The 16340-nt window shown below is 42.1% G+C and overlaps 1 protein-coding gene across 1 annotated transcript; it reads left to right on the forward strand.

Moving 5' to 3' along the window:
- The first annotated feature begins 7292 nt into the window (after positions 1 to 7292).
- LOC102845506 (disintegrin and metalloproteinase domain-containing protein 21-like) lies at positions 7293 to 9482 on the forward strand. Its single transcript, XM_006896958.1, has 2 exons — positions 7293 to 7896; positions 8239 to 9482. The coding sequence occupies exons 1-2, from the start codon at positions 7293 to 7295 to the stop codon at positions 9480 to 9482; spliced, it is 1848 nt and encodes a 615-aa protein (XP_006897020.1).
- Positions 9483 to 16340: the final 6858 nt, after the last annotated feature.

Raw genomic sequence — 16340 nt, forward strand, 5'->3', positions numbered from 1 at the left:
AGGGTCACACAGGTGTGGGTTGCAGGGGGGTCCCACAGTGTCCGGTAGTCTTCGTTCCTCTGGGGTCTCACAGTCTTCACTCCTCTGGAGTTCCGCGGTAGGTGGCTGGCTGTTGTTCTTCCCGGGTCTCTTCAAGGTCCCTCTCGCGGTGTTCCCCGGTCTGGCGGCCTCGCCCTCGCGCTGCCTCGCCCTCGCGCTGCCTCGCCCTCGCGCTGCCTCGCCCTCACGTCACCCATTTTTAATAATATTGCATGAGTTCCTTATTTTTCAATGTGGCGTAGTATTCCATTGTGTGTATATATCACAGCTTCTCTAGCCATTCGTTTGTTTCCAACTCCTTGCTATTGTGAACAAAACCGTGATAAACATGAGTGTGCATATATCTGCTCGGGTGGCAGTTATGGTACTTTTAGGGTATATTCCCAGTAGTGGAATTGCTGGGTCAAATGGTATCTCTGTTTGCAAATTTTTGAGAAAACGCCACACCTTCCACAGTGATTGCACCAACTCTCTCTCTTTTTAAATCTTTTTTTTTCCTTGTTGTGTATGATCAAGTCAGATGCAACTGGCATGGGAGGAGATTGCTTCTCCTTCTCCATTGGAGCATATGGTGGATTTGAACCTCCCGCCTTCGAAATTTCAGCGCAACAACAATATACTCTTAACAATAACACACTTTTACTTACTAACTCCTGCGGGGGTTAAGGGTTTATTCATAGTGGCTTTCATCATAGGCATTGCTTGACTTTTCCATGACTGGGAATATGGGACTAGGATGTGTGAGCCTATCCACAAGGGGATTGGCTCATCTTGAGGGGGTTGATTAGCCATTAAACTGAGTGGATCCAGCTGCAGAAAGTAGAAACTTCACAGGAGCAAAGAAGAGCAAGCAACAGAGAGCAACTCGTCCTTCTGTACTGCTCAGCAACGAGTCATAACAGCCACGGCAGAGAACCAGAGACTTGACAGGAGAAGTGAGCCTTAAGACTGCTGCCCCTATGTTTTCACTACTCACTGAGAGAAAAGTTATGATGTCTAAGACATGTAATTAATTATTTGCCAGTAGATTTTTCACTCATAATAGCAGGATTTACTGCCTTCTTAAAATTTGTGTTCAGTCACCAAACAGTTCAAAGTTCTTTTTTCCTGTTTTGCTTCCTTCTTGCCATTCAAAATGAGTCTAGTTGTTGTTGGCCACTGATTGAATTTTGTATTTAAAAGGCCAAACCTTACACTAAAATAAAATAAAACATGGGTTTGGGAATAATTTTGTTATTAGGAGATGGGAGAGGTCATGCTTGTTTGGGGTATTCAATGTTTCAGCTAAGGAGGAAAATATCAGTAGTAGATTTCTTTTGAAATATATGTTCTTTCAAAGTCTCTAAACAACTATCAAAGAAAAAGAAGGTTAAACCTTAATCTAATTACAAGGCTATTGTTGATAGGTTATCAATGATGCCACTAGAAATATTGTCTTGTTATATTTAAGTGCATTTAAGCAATGGGTGTTTCTTGAGCCATATTCTGAAACATAAATTATTTTAAATGTTGATATTATATCAAACTATTTCAAATTATTTTAAATTCAATGGAATAAAAAGTTAGTGTTCAGATTTAAAACCAAACCAAAACAAACCACAAAACACTGCTGCCCCCTATGGACAGAACCAGAACTAAGCTAAGAGCCTTTGCCAAGTTTGTTGGACAACTTTGGAGCGGAGGGAGAGTCAATATTGGGAAGATGGAGAACTTTGTAACATGGGAAACAGCCAGGAGGCTCAAAACTGAGGTGCCTGCAGGCACATTTTGGAAACTGTCATGATTATATTCTGCTAATAACCAAAATTGTAGTCTTTTGGTTATAGACTTTCCCAGTAAGGTTCTGTGTAGTATGTGAGCTATCACATTGGATTTTGGAGCCCAACCAGTGGAATTGCTGAGTCAAATAGTATTTCTATTTCCTTTTTTTTTTTTTTTGTGAGAAAAATTTGTATATAGAATTAGCCAGCTGGACTCAGTTGTAGATGATCTCAATTTTGTTGGCAACATCCAAAGCATCATAGTCAGGAGCAAGTCAAACATAGGCCTTTTTGTCTCCATCAGGCTTAATCAAAGTGTTGACCTTAGCCACATCAATGTCATAGAGCTTCTCCACAGATTGCTTAATTTGGTGCTTGTTGGCCTTGACATCCACAATGAACACAAGTGTGTTGTTATCTTCTATCTTCTTCATTTCTGACTCAATGGTCAGGGGAAATTTGATGATGGTATAGCGAGTTGTCAAGCTTGTTTCTCCAGGGGGTGCTCTTCCAAGGGTATTCGGGCTGCCTTCAGATCTTCTTTCTTTTTTTTTTTTTTTTGGCTGTGAAATGCCCTTCAGGACTGTCTTCTTGGCCTTTAATGCCTTTGCCATGGCTTCACCTTTGGAAGGGGCAGGGGCTTCCTTCTTCACTTTTGGCACCATCTTCATAGAAAGGTATTTTGAACTTTTTGAGAAAGCACCAGCCTGACTTCCAAAGTGGCTGCACCATTTTACACTCCATCCAGCAGTGAATAAGGGTCCCAATCTCTCCACAACCTTACCTGCATTTGTTGTTGAACTTTGCTATTGTTACCGGAATGAGATGATGTCTCATAGTTATTTTGATTTGCATCTCTCTAGAAAGTAGGGATATTGACCATTTCTTCATGTGCTTGTTTGCCATCTTAATGAACTCTGTGGTGAAGTTTCTATTCATATCCTATGCCCATTTTGTGCTTGGATTATTTACTTTTTCTTATTGAAGTACTCATTGTTGTTGTGTGCCGTTGAGTCGCCTATGACTCATAGTGACCCTTTCCTGCTTTGGACCAAGCTCACTGTCTCCTACATACCTGCTCTTATTGCCCCAGTCACTGTGTCATCCATTTCATGCAGAGTTTTCCTTTCTTGCATGTCCCTCCACTTTTCCAAGCATGATACCTTCTCCAAGGACTGGTCCCTCCCAGCTACATGCCTGAAATATGTGAGACAGAGCTTCAAAATCCTTGCTTCCAGAGAGCAGCAACCTGATTTCAACCTCTCCAGGATAGACCTGTTTGATCTCTTGGCAGTCCATAGTATTTTAAACACTCTTCTCCAGCACCACAACTCAAATTCTTCTCCTGTCATACTTACTCATTGTCCTGCTCTTTGATACATAATAAGGAATTGAGAAGATCATGGGCTGGATCAGGCACATCTTCGTCTCTAGACTGACTCAGCACTCTGGAGAGGTCCCTGACAGTAGACTTTTCTGATCCAATGTCTTTTGATTCTTTATTGCTGGTTCCAAGAGTGTTAATTGTGTACCTGAGCAAGCTGAAATTGTTGACAATCTCAGTCTCTTCTCCATCTATCATGGTGCTTCCAATTGGGCCAGTGGTGAGAATCTGTGTTCTTGATGTTGAGCCTCAATCCATATTGAAGACTGCAGTCCTTGACTTTCTGCGGCAGATGCTTCAGGTCCTCCTCAATGTTAGTGAGCAAGGTTGTGTCATCTGCACAATGAAAGTTGTTGATAAAGCTTTCTCTAAGTCTGATGCCATATTTTTCCTCATAAAGAGCAGCCTCCCCAATGATCTGTTTTTCCTACAGCTTGAAGGGGTGTGGAAATAGGATGCATCCTTTTAGCATTCCTTTCCTAATTTTGAACCGTGCATTGTTTCCCTGCTTTGTTCTGATGACAGCCTTCTGGTCCAAGTATTGGTGTCACATGAGCACAATCAGGTGCTCTGGCTTTCCCATTCTTCTCAAGATTAGCCACAATTTGTTGTGATCCACACAGTCAAATGCCTTTGTGTAGTCAATAAAACACAGATATGTATTCTTCTGGTACTCAGAGAACTGCTAGAAGTACAGGCAGGGTTTAGAAGAGGCCATGGCACTAGGGACATCATTGCTGATGTCAGATGGATCTTGCCTGAAAGCAGAGAGTGGTCTATAAATTTTATGTGACTTATCAGGTATGTGCTTGCCTTATATTTTCACCCAGACTGTGGGTTTCCTTCTTACCCTGTTGGAGAAGTTTTCTGAGGCGCAAAAGTGATTTTATTCTTAGAAGGTCCCTCCCATACATTTATTTTATTGTTTCCTCATTGATTGTGCTAATGAGAAACCTATACTTGGACCAAGAGGCAGTCGTCAGAACAGAGCAAGGAAACACTGCATGATTCAAAATTGGGAAGGGCGTACACCAGGGATGTGTCCTGTCTCCGTACCTTTCCTACCTTTATGCAGAACAGATTATCCAGGAGGCTGGGCTCTAATGAGGAGAAATGTGGGGTCAAGATTGGTGGAAGATCTAACAACAATCTGCATTATGCAGATTACAAAACCCTGCTTACTGAAACTGAGGATGACCTGAAGCGCTAGCTGCTGAGGGTCAAGGACTACAGCCTCCAGTATGGATCGAGGCTCAATGTCAAGAAGACCAAGATTCTCACCATTGGACCAATTGGCAGCTTTAGGATGGATGGTGAAGAGATTGAGATTGTTCACAGCTTTAGTCTGCTTGGCTCTACAGTCAACACTCTTGGCACCAGCAGCCAGGAAATTAAAAGACGCATTGCCATAGAAAAGTCTGCTGTTAGGAACCTCTCCAAAGTACTGAAGAGCAATGGTGTCTCTCTGGAGACTAAGGTGCATCTGATACAGGCCATCGTCTTTGCTATCACTTGTTATGCATCAGAGTGTTGAACAGTGACTAAGGAGGATAGAAGGAGAATTGATGCCTTTGAGCTGTGGTGCTGGAGAAGAGTATTGAGGGTACCATGGACTGCTAGGAAAACAGACAGATTCATCCTGGAGAGGGTTAAACCAGGTGGCTCCTTGGAGGCAAGGATTCTGAGGCTCCATCTCACATACTTTGGACATGTTGTAAGGAGGGACCAGTCCTTGGAGAGGGACATCATGCTTGGGAGGTGGAGGGACAGCGCAGGAGGGGAAGGCCCTGTATGAGGTGGATTGATTCAGTGACTGGGGTACTCGGGATGGGAGTGTCAGAGACAGTGCGATTGGCACAGGACAGAGCAGAGTTTAGGGCTGTTGTACATAGGGTCGCTATGAGTCACAAGCGACTCGACAGCACATAACAACCACCACCACCACCTGGTTGTAGATTTTTCATTATACTTGGAAGATTATTCATGCTGTAGATCAGGGATTCTAGAGTTCTTTTGCCTTTTTTTGATTAATTTTATAGTCTTTGGTTTTACTTCTAGGTCTTTGGCCCATCTTAAGTTAGTTTTTTTGGATGGTATGAGGTATGGGTCTTGCTTAAGTTTTCTGCAGGTGAACAAAAGACAACCTACAAGTTTAATGTAGGTCCAGTACAAATATCAATTCCATTCTCCAATGAGATGGAAAAAGCAATACCTAATTTTATGTGGAATAGAAAGAGTCCCCAAATAAACAACACACTACTGAAGGTCATGCCACGTCTAGGGTCTTGGGTGACCTAGTGTTAGTGGAATGCGGCCTCTGGCTTCTTGAGGAGCAGCAGGTATGAGGGCTCTGGGAACTTGTGGTGTTCTCATTGTCCCACGTGGGGGTTGGCAGAGCAGACTTGCCAGATGAACTGGCGGTCTGGGGCCCAGAGTTTGCCAACATTTGGGTGGCCCTCGGGCCAGTCTTTCACTGTTTTTGTTCAAACATTCCTGTAGGTCATATAGCCCTGGTGTCCACTTGCCGTACAGCGGTAACTTATGGTTGCTGTGAGGCTGAACACTGTGACACCGATGTTATAGATCTTGTTTAAAACCTTTTGGGGCCATATGGAGTCATGGAGTCTATATATCTGGAAACCTTTCCAAAGGAATGAGCCACAGAGGATACTGCCATGGAGATAAATTTTGCTTCCTGTAAATGGTTGGGCTTCAGTTTTCAAGTCCTACCCAAAGAGCTACCAGCAACTCAAAGTGTTCAAGACAACATCTATGTTTCCTTCTTTTTACGATCTGAATAATCTTTTTTTGTTAGTTCCAAGATAACATAGCATGAAGAACATAACTATCACTGTGAAGATGTACACTTTGGGCTTGATGTAGTTTTAGCGACCAATCTGGCAACAATTTGGTTTCTGGAAATAATACAAGCTTTACCAGTAGCCTACTTAGAAACAAGCCAAATTTCATTTGAACAGCATCCTTGGGGGCACATCAGAAGTCAGAGTATAAGGGTCCAAGAGGCATGGGAGAGTTTGGAAACAGAGGGATGAGGATGTGCAGGTGAAGGGGGAGTTAATCATAGGGTTGTACAATTTTATGGGGGGGTGTGTGAGGGAAATTGAAAGCATTTGTTCTGGAAAACAATGTATTCAAATTTTTAAAATAAACTTAGGGGGAGGCGGGGAGAAGTCACTGCTCAAAAAACACTCCAGAGGAAATATGCTGATAAAGCAGCTGACATGAGAAGGGAACACATCTGAATCCCAGAGAATGGAACATATCCCTAATCCGAAGGGAAAGGAGTGGAATACTTGGGCTACTCTACCTGGCAGCCATGGGTTTAAGTAATCAGGCTTCTTCCTTCTTTGACAAAGCATGTATGTGGGTGGTGTTTGGGACAATGGAATGATGCTGTTGGAAGTTCCTCCTCCAATCAACTGTTCACGATGTCACGGAATCCTAGGTGCCTAAAATATTCTTTATCCTAACTAGTTTTTGCCCTCTCACTTATTTTTATTATCATTTATGGATTCAGGTTGTGCTGCCTTATAGTTTGACAAGTTCTAGCTGAAACTGGAAAATGCTTTATGATTTTAACTTTGTCTTTCTGTGCTTTTGCCCCTACGTTTTTAGCAATTATCCAACTCCTAACAGAATGTGCCAGGCTTCCTCCAGGACTTGTGATATGTAAATGTGTGTCTTATAAACATAAATCCCTGTTTCCAGAGTCCCATACCTAGGAGGAAGAATCAGAGCACTAGTATGAATCATTAAGTGCCACACCCCCCACAGACACTCTATGCACTTTTCTCTTATCCCTTCAAGGAAGATATTGAGTGAAAGAGCTTTTCTATGTACCCCCACTTCAACCACAGTTGGTCTAAACTCCTCTCTTACACACTGCCACACCTATAACTGTGACCTAATCCTACAGGTGACCAAGTGTCCCACCCAGGGATAGGATATTGAGAACCCTGAGTCAGCTTTCTGTTCTCAATTGGTGTCTCCACAGAAGAGGAATAGCCACAGTAGATGGTTCAGACCTGGCTTCATGAAGAAGGCTTCCTTTATTTCTTCTGATCAGGCAAATATCCCTGAGTCGTGTCATGAGGTTGGCAGAAATTCAAGGTGTCCTCAGGGGAGCCTTCTTGCTGCTTGGACTCTGGGAGCTTCTGATTCCCATCCAGTGTTCTCCAGGCCGTCCCTCATGGCATTACATCTCCTCTGAGATAGTGATTCCCAGGAAGCTGATGCCCCAAGGTAAACTTGGGCAGGTGCCTGGCTGGCTTTCCTACAGCCTACACTTTGGTGGCCAGCGGCATGTCATCCACATGCGGTGCAAGAAACTGTTTTTGCCCAGGCATCTGCAGGTGGTGTCCCAGGATGACCAAGGGGCTTTGCAGATGGACTACCCCTATGTCCCTAGAGACTGTCACTACCTCGGCTTCCTAGAGGAGATTCCTTATTCCATGGTCACCATCACCACCTGCTACAGGGGTCTTGAAGGTATTATGAAGTTGAATGATCTTACCTATGAAATCAAACCACTGAATGATTCCCTCATATTTGAGCATGTTGTTTCTGAGATAGTGGCAGATGCCAACATCACAGGACCTACCTACGGACTGGGATCCAAGGACCCTCCATTATCAGAAGCAAACACTCCTGTAGCTCCAAGGATCTCTAGTAAACTCTATGCATCTCACCAAGGTATTTTTCAAAGCCTTCCTATAAGTTCTTTCACATTATTTTCTTTGTTCCTTGCTGTGGATAGAGCTGTCAAATATCTGTTACAGTTAAGTAATGTAGTTGACTCAATGTATAGCACTATTGATATAAGATACATTGTTACTTCTGTGGTTGTATATAATGTTCGAGATCCAACTGCTGTAACAAACACTAGAGTGCCAGGAAGTCCATTTCATGATTTTTTCATACGAAGTTTGTATGAAACTTTCAAGCCACAGTCATCCTTCTTTATAATTAAGCCTGGACCATCTGATGATGACCATGATCCACCTCTAAGGACTATATGCTCAAAAAATTGTCTAGTCATGGTTGGTCATCAAAACAGACCTGTGATTATGATTGCTATGACTATAGCCTTTAAAGTTGGGAGGACTTTTGGTTTACAAGTTGATAAAGAAACTTGTTATTGCCAGAGACGTTCCACCTGTATAATGACTAAACAGGCTGTAATGACAGATGTGTTCAGTAATTGTTCCATTGTAGACGTTCAGAATTTATTTGATCAAGATTCACACTGTGCGTTCCAACGTATACATCAGCATTTCAATGATAGCTTGACAAAATGGTTTTGTGGAAATTCTAGAGTGGATCCTGGGGAGCAATGTGATTGTGGCTCTTTGAAGCAGTGTTATAACAACAGGTGCTGTGAACAGAACTGCAAACTGAGCACCGGAAGTCTTTGTAATGAAGACCTCTGCTGTACAAATTGTACTTACTCCAGCCCAGGGACACTGTGCAGACCTATCAAAAACATATGTGACCTACCAGAGTACTGTACAGGGTCATCACGTTTTTGTCCTGATAATTTTTATTTACAAGACGGAACACCATGCTCCGAAGTTGGATATTGTTTTCATGGTAACTGCACTGACCGCTCCATACAATGCAAAGAAATCTTTGGTCCAAGTGCTGTGGATGCTGACAGTGCTTGCTATACTATAAATACCAAAGGCTCTCGATTTGGACACTGTAGGAGAGATGAAGAGTATAGGACACATGATGAATGTAAACCTCCAGATATGATGTGTGGGAGACTGCAGTGTACCAATATCACTTACCTTCCAAATTTGCAGGATCATGTTGCATTTCATCATTCATTGATCTCTGGGGCCCAGTGTTTTGGATTGGATGAGCACCGTTCAACGGAAACAATTGATGTTGGTTACGTGAGACCTGGCACGCCCTGTGGTAATGGAAAATACTGCTTTCTGGGAGGCTACTGTAATGGTAGTTTGCACAATCTGAATTACGACTGTCACCCTGAAAAATGCCACTTCAGAGGAGTGTGCAACAATCAAAAAAAGTGCCATTGCCATGTAGGTTGGGAACCTCCACTATGTCTAAACCCAGGTGCTGGTGGGAGTGAAAACAGTGGGCCTCCTCCAAGAAGATTCAGAATTGTGACCACAAGTGAATGGACAATCATATATTTCAGATTGCTCTTTGCTCGTATATATTCATTCATTTTTGTACTTCTCTTTGGAATGGCAACAAATGTAAAAACCATCTCTAAAAAAAAGGACGCAGTTGAGGATGTTGAAACATAAAAGATGATTCCAGTTCACAACTCCTGTATCGAATCTAAGAAAAAGGTAAAACTATTGGAGGAAAAATAGTAAAAGAAATGGCAAATCTCACAATGTTGACACCTACGGAAAATAAGGAAAACTACCACACACAGTGAAGCCAGGAAGCAAGTAAGTATACTTTTGACATCCGAACTCTTGATAATTCTCCTCTGAAATAAATACAAATTCAATGTGAGTGTTATCTGCATATTTTCATAAGCCATTAGAAGTTCAGACAACCTGGGCCTTTGGCTAGGAGAGGAGAACTGAGTCAGTGGCCTATCTGAATCAGACAGAGATTGCCATTCCAGAGCTGGTGGAAGTTGGTCACAGGGCCACAGGCTCCTCTGGGCACATTCACGTCATGTCTCTTGTGACCCTGGGCATCAGTTTTCCTTATTCTGTGGACCATCTGTCCTCCTGCTAAGCAAGGCACATTCAGGGATATCAAGGGCCACTCAAAATCCATGGTGCTAGGTATACAAGAGTTGGTTGTGGGTTTTGAAGTAAGAGAGCAATGGGTTCAAATCTCCACCAAGCATTGATGTGTAAACCTGGAGTCCAGATCACCCAGTTGAGAAGCAAGGATCACATGCAGCATCCAGTGGAATTATTTGAGAACTCCAGTCTTGCAGAAGGACAGGACTTTGGGGGTGGAAAACCAGATGTGCTACCTCCCTGGGGTAACTGTCACAAAGTACACAAATGGGTAATTAACCACCACTTCATTTTAGTCAATCACAGCCTTGGAGGCCAGAAGTCCACCATGATCAAGGTGTTGGCAGGGTCATGGTCTCTTTGAGACGCTGGGGAATTTCTCCTTGTTCCTTCTTCTTTTCTGGTAGTGACCAGCGGTACTTAACTTGTGGCAGCATCGCTCCATCTGTGCTTCTGTTTTAACCTGGATGTCTTCACTGTATCTTTGTGTGTCTGTGTCTCTCCTTTTCTTAAATGTTTGCCAACCATGATTTTATATCATTAATTACAGTGTATTTTTTTGCCTTACATACTTTGTTTTAAATCTATTGCCATTTTATGTTTATCTATTAATGCATACTTCTCATTTTATTTTATTTATTGTTATGATTTTACATTTTAATTTAATCTGGATGTTTAAAATAAATTGGCTTTTTCTGTTCATTTTATTTTATTTATGATATGGGTTATATTTTGCATGAATGATTTTTAGAAAAAACAACATAAACTTGTTCCTGTGAGATGGAGGTTAAAGATGTTCCAAATGATAAAATATTCCAAACTTCTGAACCAGCTCACCAACTGTAACATCAACTATTTTCCTCCCCTCAGTCCTCTCTCTCAATCTATATCTTTGGGCTCCATGCTTTTCTGCCACCTCTTCCAGAACCTCGGACATTAGGGAAATGGCTCTGGATGTCGTGGATGCTGACACTTCCCAAATCTGGATCCCGCTTCAGTCTGGACGGTTTGGCTGCTTTACATGTCTGCAGGTCCTGATGGAGGATGGACAGCTTGGCTTTCTAGACAAAGGTGATTTTGGGCTGGCTGGATCTGGTGAGATGTAGCATCCAGAGCAAATCAAGACAGGACCTTCCAAGAGTTGCAGTGTTAGCACTGGCCATATTCTGCTGCCAGTGGTGTGCCTGTATGTTGCTGGTGCAAATGAGGCAGGGGACTGTCACCCAGAAATCATTTTGGTTGTCCACATGCTCTGGCCTCACGCCTCCTATTCTCAGGGTACTTCTCCACAGTATGAGATTCTCAAAGGTGGGAGGGAATCTGAGGTGCTATGATTACTTCTCCCAACATCTGTGCCATGATCACTAGTCCTGTACCAGTGACCTACCTGATCTCTGCTCCCAGGAGTTCAGTCGGGATGGGATATTCACAAGAGCATGAACACATTTGAGTCAAATAATGAAGATGCTTATGTACCATCAGACTCTAGACTTAACCCCATCCCTCCAGAAAGATGTGACTGTCAGGTGCCATAGAGTTGTCTATGACTCATATTGACCTCTCATGAACAACACATCTGAATTCTGCCCTATCAGAGCCATGGGTTTCGCTCAAACCTGATAGAGAAGTGGAGGAGGAAGCATTATAATTGGTAACACTAAGAGAGCTTTGTAGTCTTGATCTGATGCCATGGGCAGGGGTTACCCTGGAAATGAAATGCTTCTTTTAACGGCAGTTGGTGGAGAGCTCCAAGGTTATGTCACAAAAAAGGTTTTTTATTTGGGGCCAGGTACTGTTAGGTGATGCTGAGTCAGTTCTGGCGGCATGGTGACCCTATGTACAGTAGGTGGAACACTGTCCAGTCCTGCTCTACCCACACAGTCAAGGCCATATTTGAGTGCAGCCATGGTGTTAATCCATCTTCTCGAGAGTCTTCCTCTATTTCAATGACCCTCTACTGTATCATGCTTGAAGCCTTTTTCCAGGGACTTGTCCTTCCTGAAAACATATCCAAATCACGAGATTCATTATCTTCACTTTTGCTTCTAAGAAGCATCTGGATGGGAATGTCCTTCTTCCAAGACAGACTTGTGTGTTATTCTGACTGTTCAGGGTATGTTCAACTCTCTGCCCCAAGATCATAATTCAAATGTGTCTGTTCTTCAATCAGCCTTATTTTCCATGCCTATGAAGCAACTGATGGCCTAATGGTAAGAAGCTATGCTGTAATCCCAAAGCAATGCACCAGCTGCTCTGCAGGAGAAGGATGGGCAATCTCATCCTGTGAGATTTACTGTTTCTGAAAACCTACTGAAGGGTCAGCCGTCCATCTCTTCTGACTTGACGGTACCAAACAGCAACAACAACAGCAGCAATATCATAATTTAAATATGTCTGTTCTTTTCCAGTCTTCCTTATTTTCCATCCTATGAATCAACTTAAAATACTGTGAGTTAGGGCAGGTAGACTTTATTCTTTAAAGTAATGATGTTAATTACTGGTCTGCTTTTATTTACAACTGAACTTTTTATCACATGTTATCTTGCAGAAATTGTTCAGAAGAACATCATTCAAAAAACATTGGTCCAATAAGATTCAGAAGAAGGAAAAAGAAGGAAACATTGTTTGATATGTAGATTATTTAATCTTAATTTGAGAAAGCCAATCCAATCTTCCCTAACCTAATTTAAAACTTTTAACAAATGATCTCGCTTCACAGTGCTAATGTGAGAATCAAGTTGAATCACAGCTGTAGAAACATTTGGTAATCGAGAGATTCTCCAAAACCACCCCTCCAAGACAAACAGTTGAGAAGAGTGCTTTACCCTTGAGGAAACTCACTTCCACTCCTCTCAGGTTCTCTGTGTATTCTGCAGGATTATCTTGTTTGCTGATAAATCTACACTTTTCTTGTTAGCCAACAGATCTATAATCTTCTGCAAAGTTGTTTGACTTTCTAGTCATTATTGAGTTTTCTGGTAACACCTGCATTTCATCATATAATGTGAATGTGTTGTTATTCTAGCCTCTTTTTCCACTCTAAAGACATAATTCGGGAGTGAGTTATCTGTTATTTTACTAAATTCAAAGCAACTGACTCATAACAGATGTTTGAAGGCTACAAACCAAAGGGCAGGAAATGACCCATCTTACACCCTTAGAGTGGTGGCAGAGGGGCTAGCAGCACAGCTCTCTATGGATGACCCCACCAGAACTTGGTGTTGTTAAGGGGTTAGGGTTGAGGAACTTTTTTTTTACAAAGAAAAAAGCTAACTGGGGGAGAAGGAGGGAGGGGGGACAGGGAGAAAAATGTGTAACAATGAATAAATGGAAATTAAATAAAATCCAATTAAGAAAGATTGTCTTATCTAAAAAATAAAAAGGAGGTAGGGTTAGGGTGGGAATTCTCACCTCGTTAGAAGGTATGAACCACACACTCCCCTTAGTTCTCTGGGGGTGTGGCTTACAGACCTATATAGAGACCCTCCAGAGGTGAATGCTCTTAGAAGATGCTGCCCTTTCTCTCTCCTGATGCTGCATCTCACCTGATCCTGTTTCTCTGAGCTGAGAGCTGAGACCTACAGCTCCTCTAGCTACCCTCCAGCCAGGATTCCAGTGAGAGTAATCTTGGACTTGGAAATTTGCTGCCTTCTCAACTGTGTGAGTTATTCCTTGATGGTTTTTGAGCTTGTTTGAGACTTTTCAGCTCAAAAAAAAAAAAAAAAAAAACCCAGAGAGATTTGCGTGTAAGAGGGCTGAGGGGAGTAGGAGTTAGAGATGGTGGGGTGTCGGACAAGACTGGAGGAGGTAGACATTATTAACTGCTGCCTTATAGGAATCCATTTTGTACTAATCCTTTTAAAAGAAATTATTCTTTTTTAAAATTTTATTTAAATTTATTATTAATTTCAGTAAAAATTTACAGAGACTTTGGATTTCCATTCATTCGTTGTTGCATGTTTCTCCCCTCCCAACCCTCCCCCACCCCCCAGAACACTACCCTCTTGGAAAAGTAAAAGAAAAGTTCTTTCATTGTTTGACAAACCCTCCCCCAGGTCCACTCCACCATGCAGCCTTCACTCTAAACACCTGTCATGACAAAAATACCCAATCACATATCCTTTTTAAACGGTTTTCTCCCTCATCTGTTTCAATGCAATATACATTATTGAACCCATCTTTCTCAGTCTCTCCCCAACCTCAAGGTCAGTCCTGTTTTACAACAGTGGCACTGTGCAGTATTTGTCCTTTTGTGACAGAGATACTTCACTCAGCATAATGTCCTCCTGAGTTACCCATTTTGAATAATATTGCATGAGTTCCTTGTTTTTCAATGAAGCATAGTATTCCATTGTGTGAATATACCACAGCTTCTCTATCCATTCGTTTGTTGATGGGCACTTAGGTTGTTTCCAACTCCTTGCTATCGTGAACAAAGCCACAATAAACATGGGTGTGCATATATCTGTTTGGATGTCAGTTATGGTCTCTTTAGGGTATATTCCCAGTAGTGGAATTGCTGGGTCAAATGGTATCTCTATTTACAACTTCTTTTTTTTTTTTTTATTTACAACTTTTTGAGAAAGCACCATACCTCCTTCCACAGTGGTTGCACCAAAAAGAAATTACTCTTGTGGTAACTCCATATATGATGTTTCAGAACTCTATAGTTCTAGGGAAAAGTGATCACTGATGTTAGTGAACACAAAGGGTTTTTTTCCCTATAATCTCTTGTCAAGACAGATGGATTGTAATATCCAAAGCACTGTATTGCAGATCTCAGAATTTTTTCAAAAACTTCCTCTCAATCTAAGATTGGCTATTGAGTTTTACACTTGGATTAGGTATTCATCTACTTAACGTATTCCTATTGCTAGCTCAAAGCTACTGGGGTTTTGGGGTTTTTTAATAGTCAAAAGAATATTTTACACAGTTACCAATGAACAGACAACTTGGGGTATAGTTTACACACGATTGATAAAAGAAAATGTTAATTCAGATAGGATGCATTTCCCTTCCTAGAAAACAGACAACTAAAGGTACTCTGCATGACTAGAGAGAAATTGAAAGGGAAACTGATTTTGAAGAAGCAACAAATGTTAATCGGATGGTTCTACCAATTTTGCAGGCTGGAAAACCAGGATGTCAATTTCTAGAGCTATACTATGTGTTTGAACAACCCTGAACTTATTAATACTGGAGTAAGAATGCCATAGTTTCCCCAGGCCTTACCCCCAGGCCTGACTGTGCTTTGAAAAAACCTAATAATTTACAATGTCCTGATAAGGTGACTAGATGACCAGATCCCGATAAGGCCCTGGGCCTGTTCACGCATTGACAGGAACCCTGCCCCTAAATCCTGGAGCAAATTACCAGTTTCTCTAAATCTCCCTAAAAGCCCCCTACCTATACAAAGAAACTGTCTTTGCCTGCCTGCTTGCCATTCTGATCCTCTCTGTGAGCAGTCACCTGGTGTCCCTCTCAGAACATGCAATAAAGGCTTGTTTATTACTTGGGAGCAGTTCTTCCCTTCTCTCTTTCTCTTTATGACTCCCTGACTGAGAAGATTTCCCAGTCTTAGGCCAAACCTCATCTCCACTTCTCCACAACTGGCCAATTCAGAGAGCAAGTCAGCCTTCTGAGCTCACTTACAGCTAAATGGTAGCCAATAGCAACTTGGAACTTAGCTGCAGTGTCAGAGGGAGCAGCTCTTTGCAGCCATATTGCCACGTGAGTGGTGCAGGAACCTACCTGGACTCCTTGTTGGTGTGACTTTCACCCTCCAAAATAGGCCTCACTTCTCTGTCTTATCTTTCTCTCCTCCCGACTTTCCTTCTGGTCACAAAGTCCCTGTCCCCCCTCTTGTGCCCCAAAGATCCCCCTTCTGACACCTCGTGAAAGGATGCTTTTTTGTCTGTCAAGAAGATCCATTCAGCAAGTTTCTGGCCAAGGGAGATGCAAGTTCCTCAACGTCCAGACTCACCTTTACCTCAGTATAAAGGCCAGATCCGTGTCCTGAGGATAGTCCTTTGTTTTGCCTCCTCTAACACCTCGCACACCTTCGACATTTACGCTTAATTTAAAACATAAAAATGAATGGGCAGGAAGGATGAAGAAGAAAGGAGAGGAGTGGAGTATTGATATAGAATGGTCAATGTTTCAAACCTAAAAGCTAGAAGTGAAATAAAAATGTACCTTCAAAATGATGAAAAAAAATATTCACCCTGGGATACTAATAATCAAATGTAGACAAATTTTCAAATAGATGACCATGCCAACTTGACTTCCCATGATCTCATTTTTGGGTAACAAATTGAAGATACTCAAAACCTCACTATCATCAAGTTGATTCTACCACATAGGGATTCCACATTGGGGTTCCAAAGCTGTATATATTTA

This window comes from Elephantulus edwardii, unplaced genomic scaffold (assembly GCF_000299155.1).
Source record: "Elephantulus edwardii isolate Elephantulus edwardi_28Jun2011 unplaced genomic scaffold, EleEdw1.0 scaffold00193, whole genome shotgun sequence".
Lineage (NCBI taxonomy): Eukaryota > Metazoa > Chordata > Mammalia > Macroscelidea > Macroscelididae > Elephantulus > Elephantulus edwardii.

What these genes read in the sequence shown, in the direction of transcription:
- LOC102845506 (XM_006896958.1), top strand. Translation starts at nt 7,293, where the DNA reads ATGAGGTTGGCAGAAATTCAAGGTGTCCTCAGGGGAGCCTTCTTGCTG. An exon ending in ACTCTATGCATCTCACCAAG is followed by an intron (nt 7,897 to 8,238) that starts GTATTTTTCAAA and finishes AAAATTGTCTAG; the next exon opens with TCATGGTTGGTCATCAAAAC.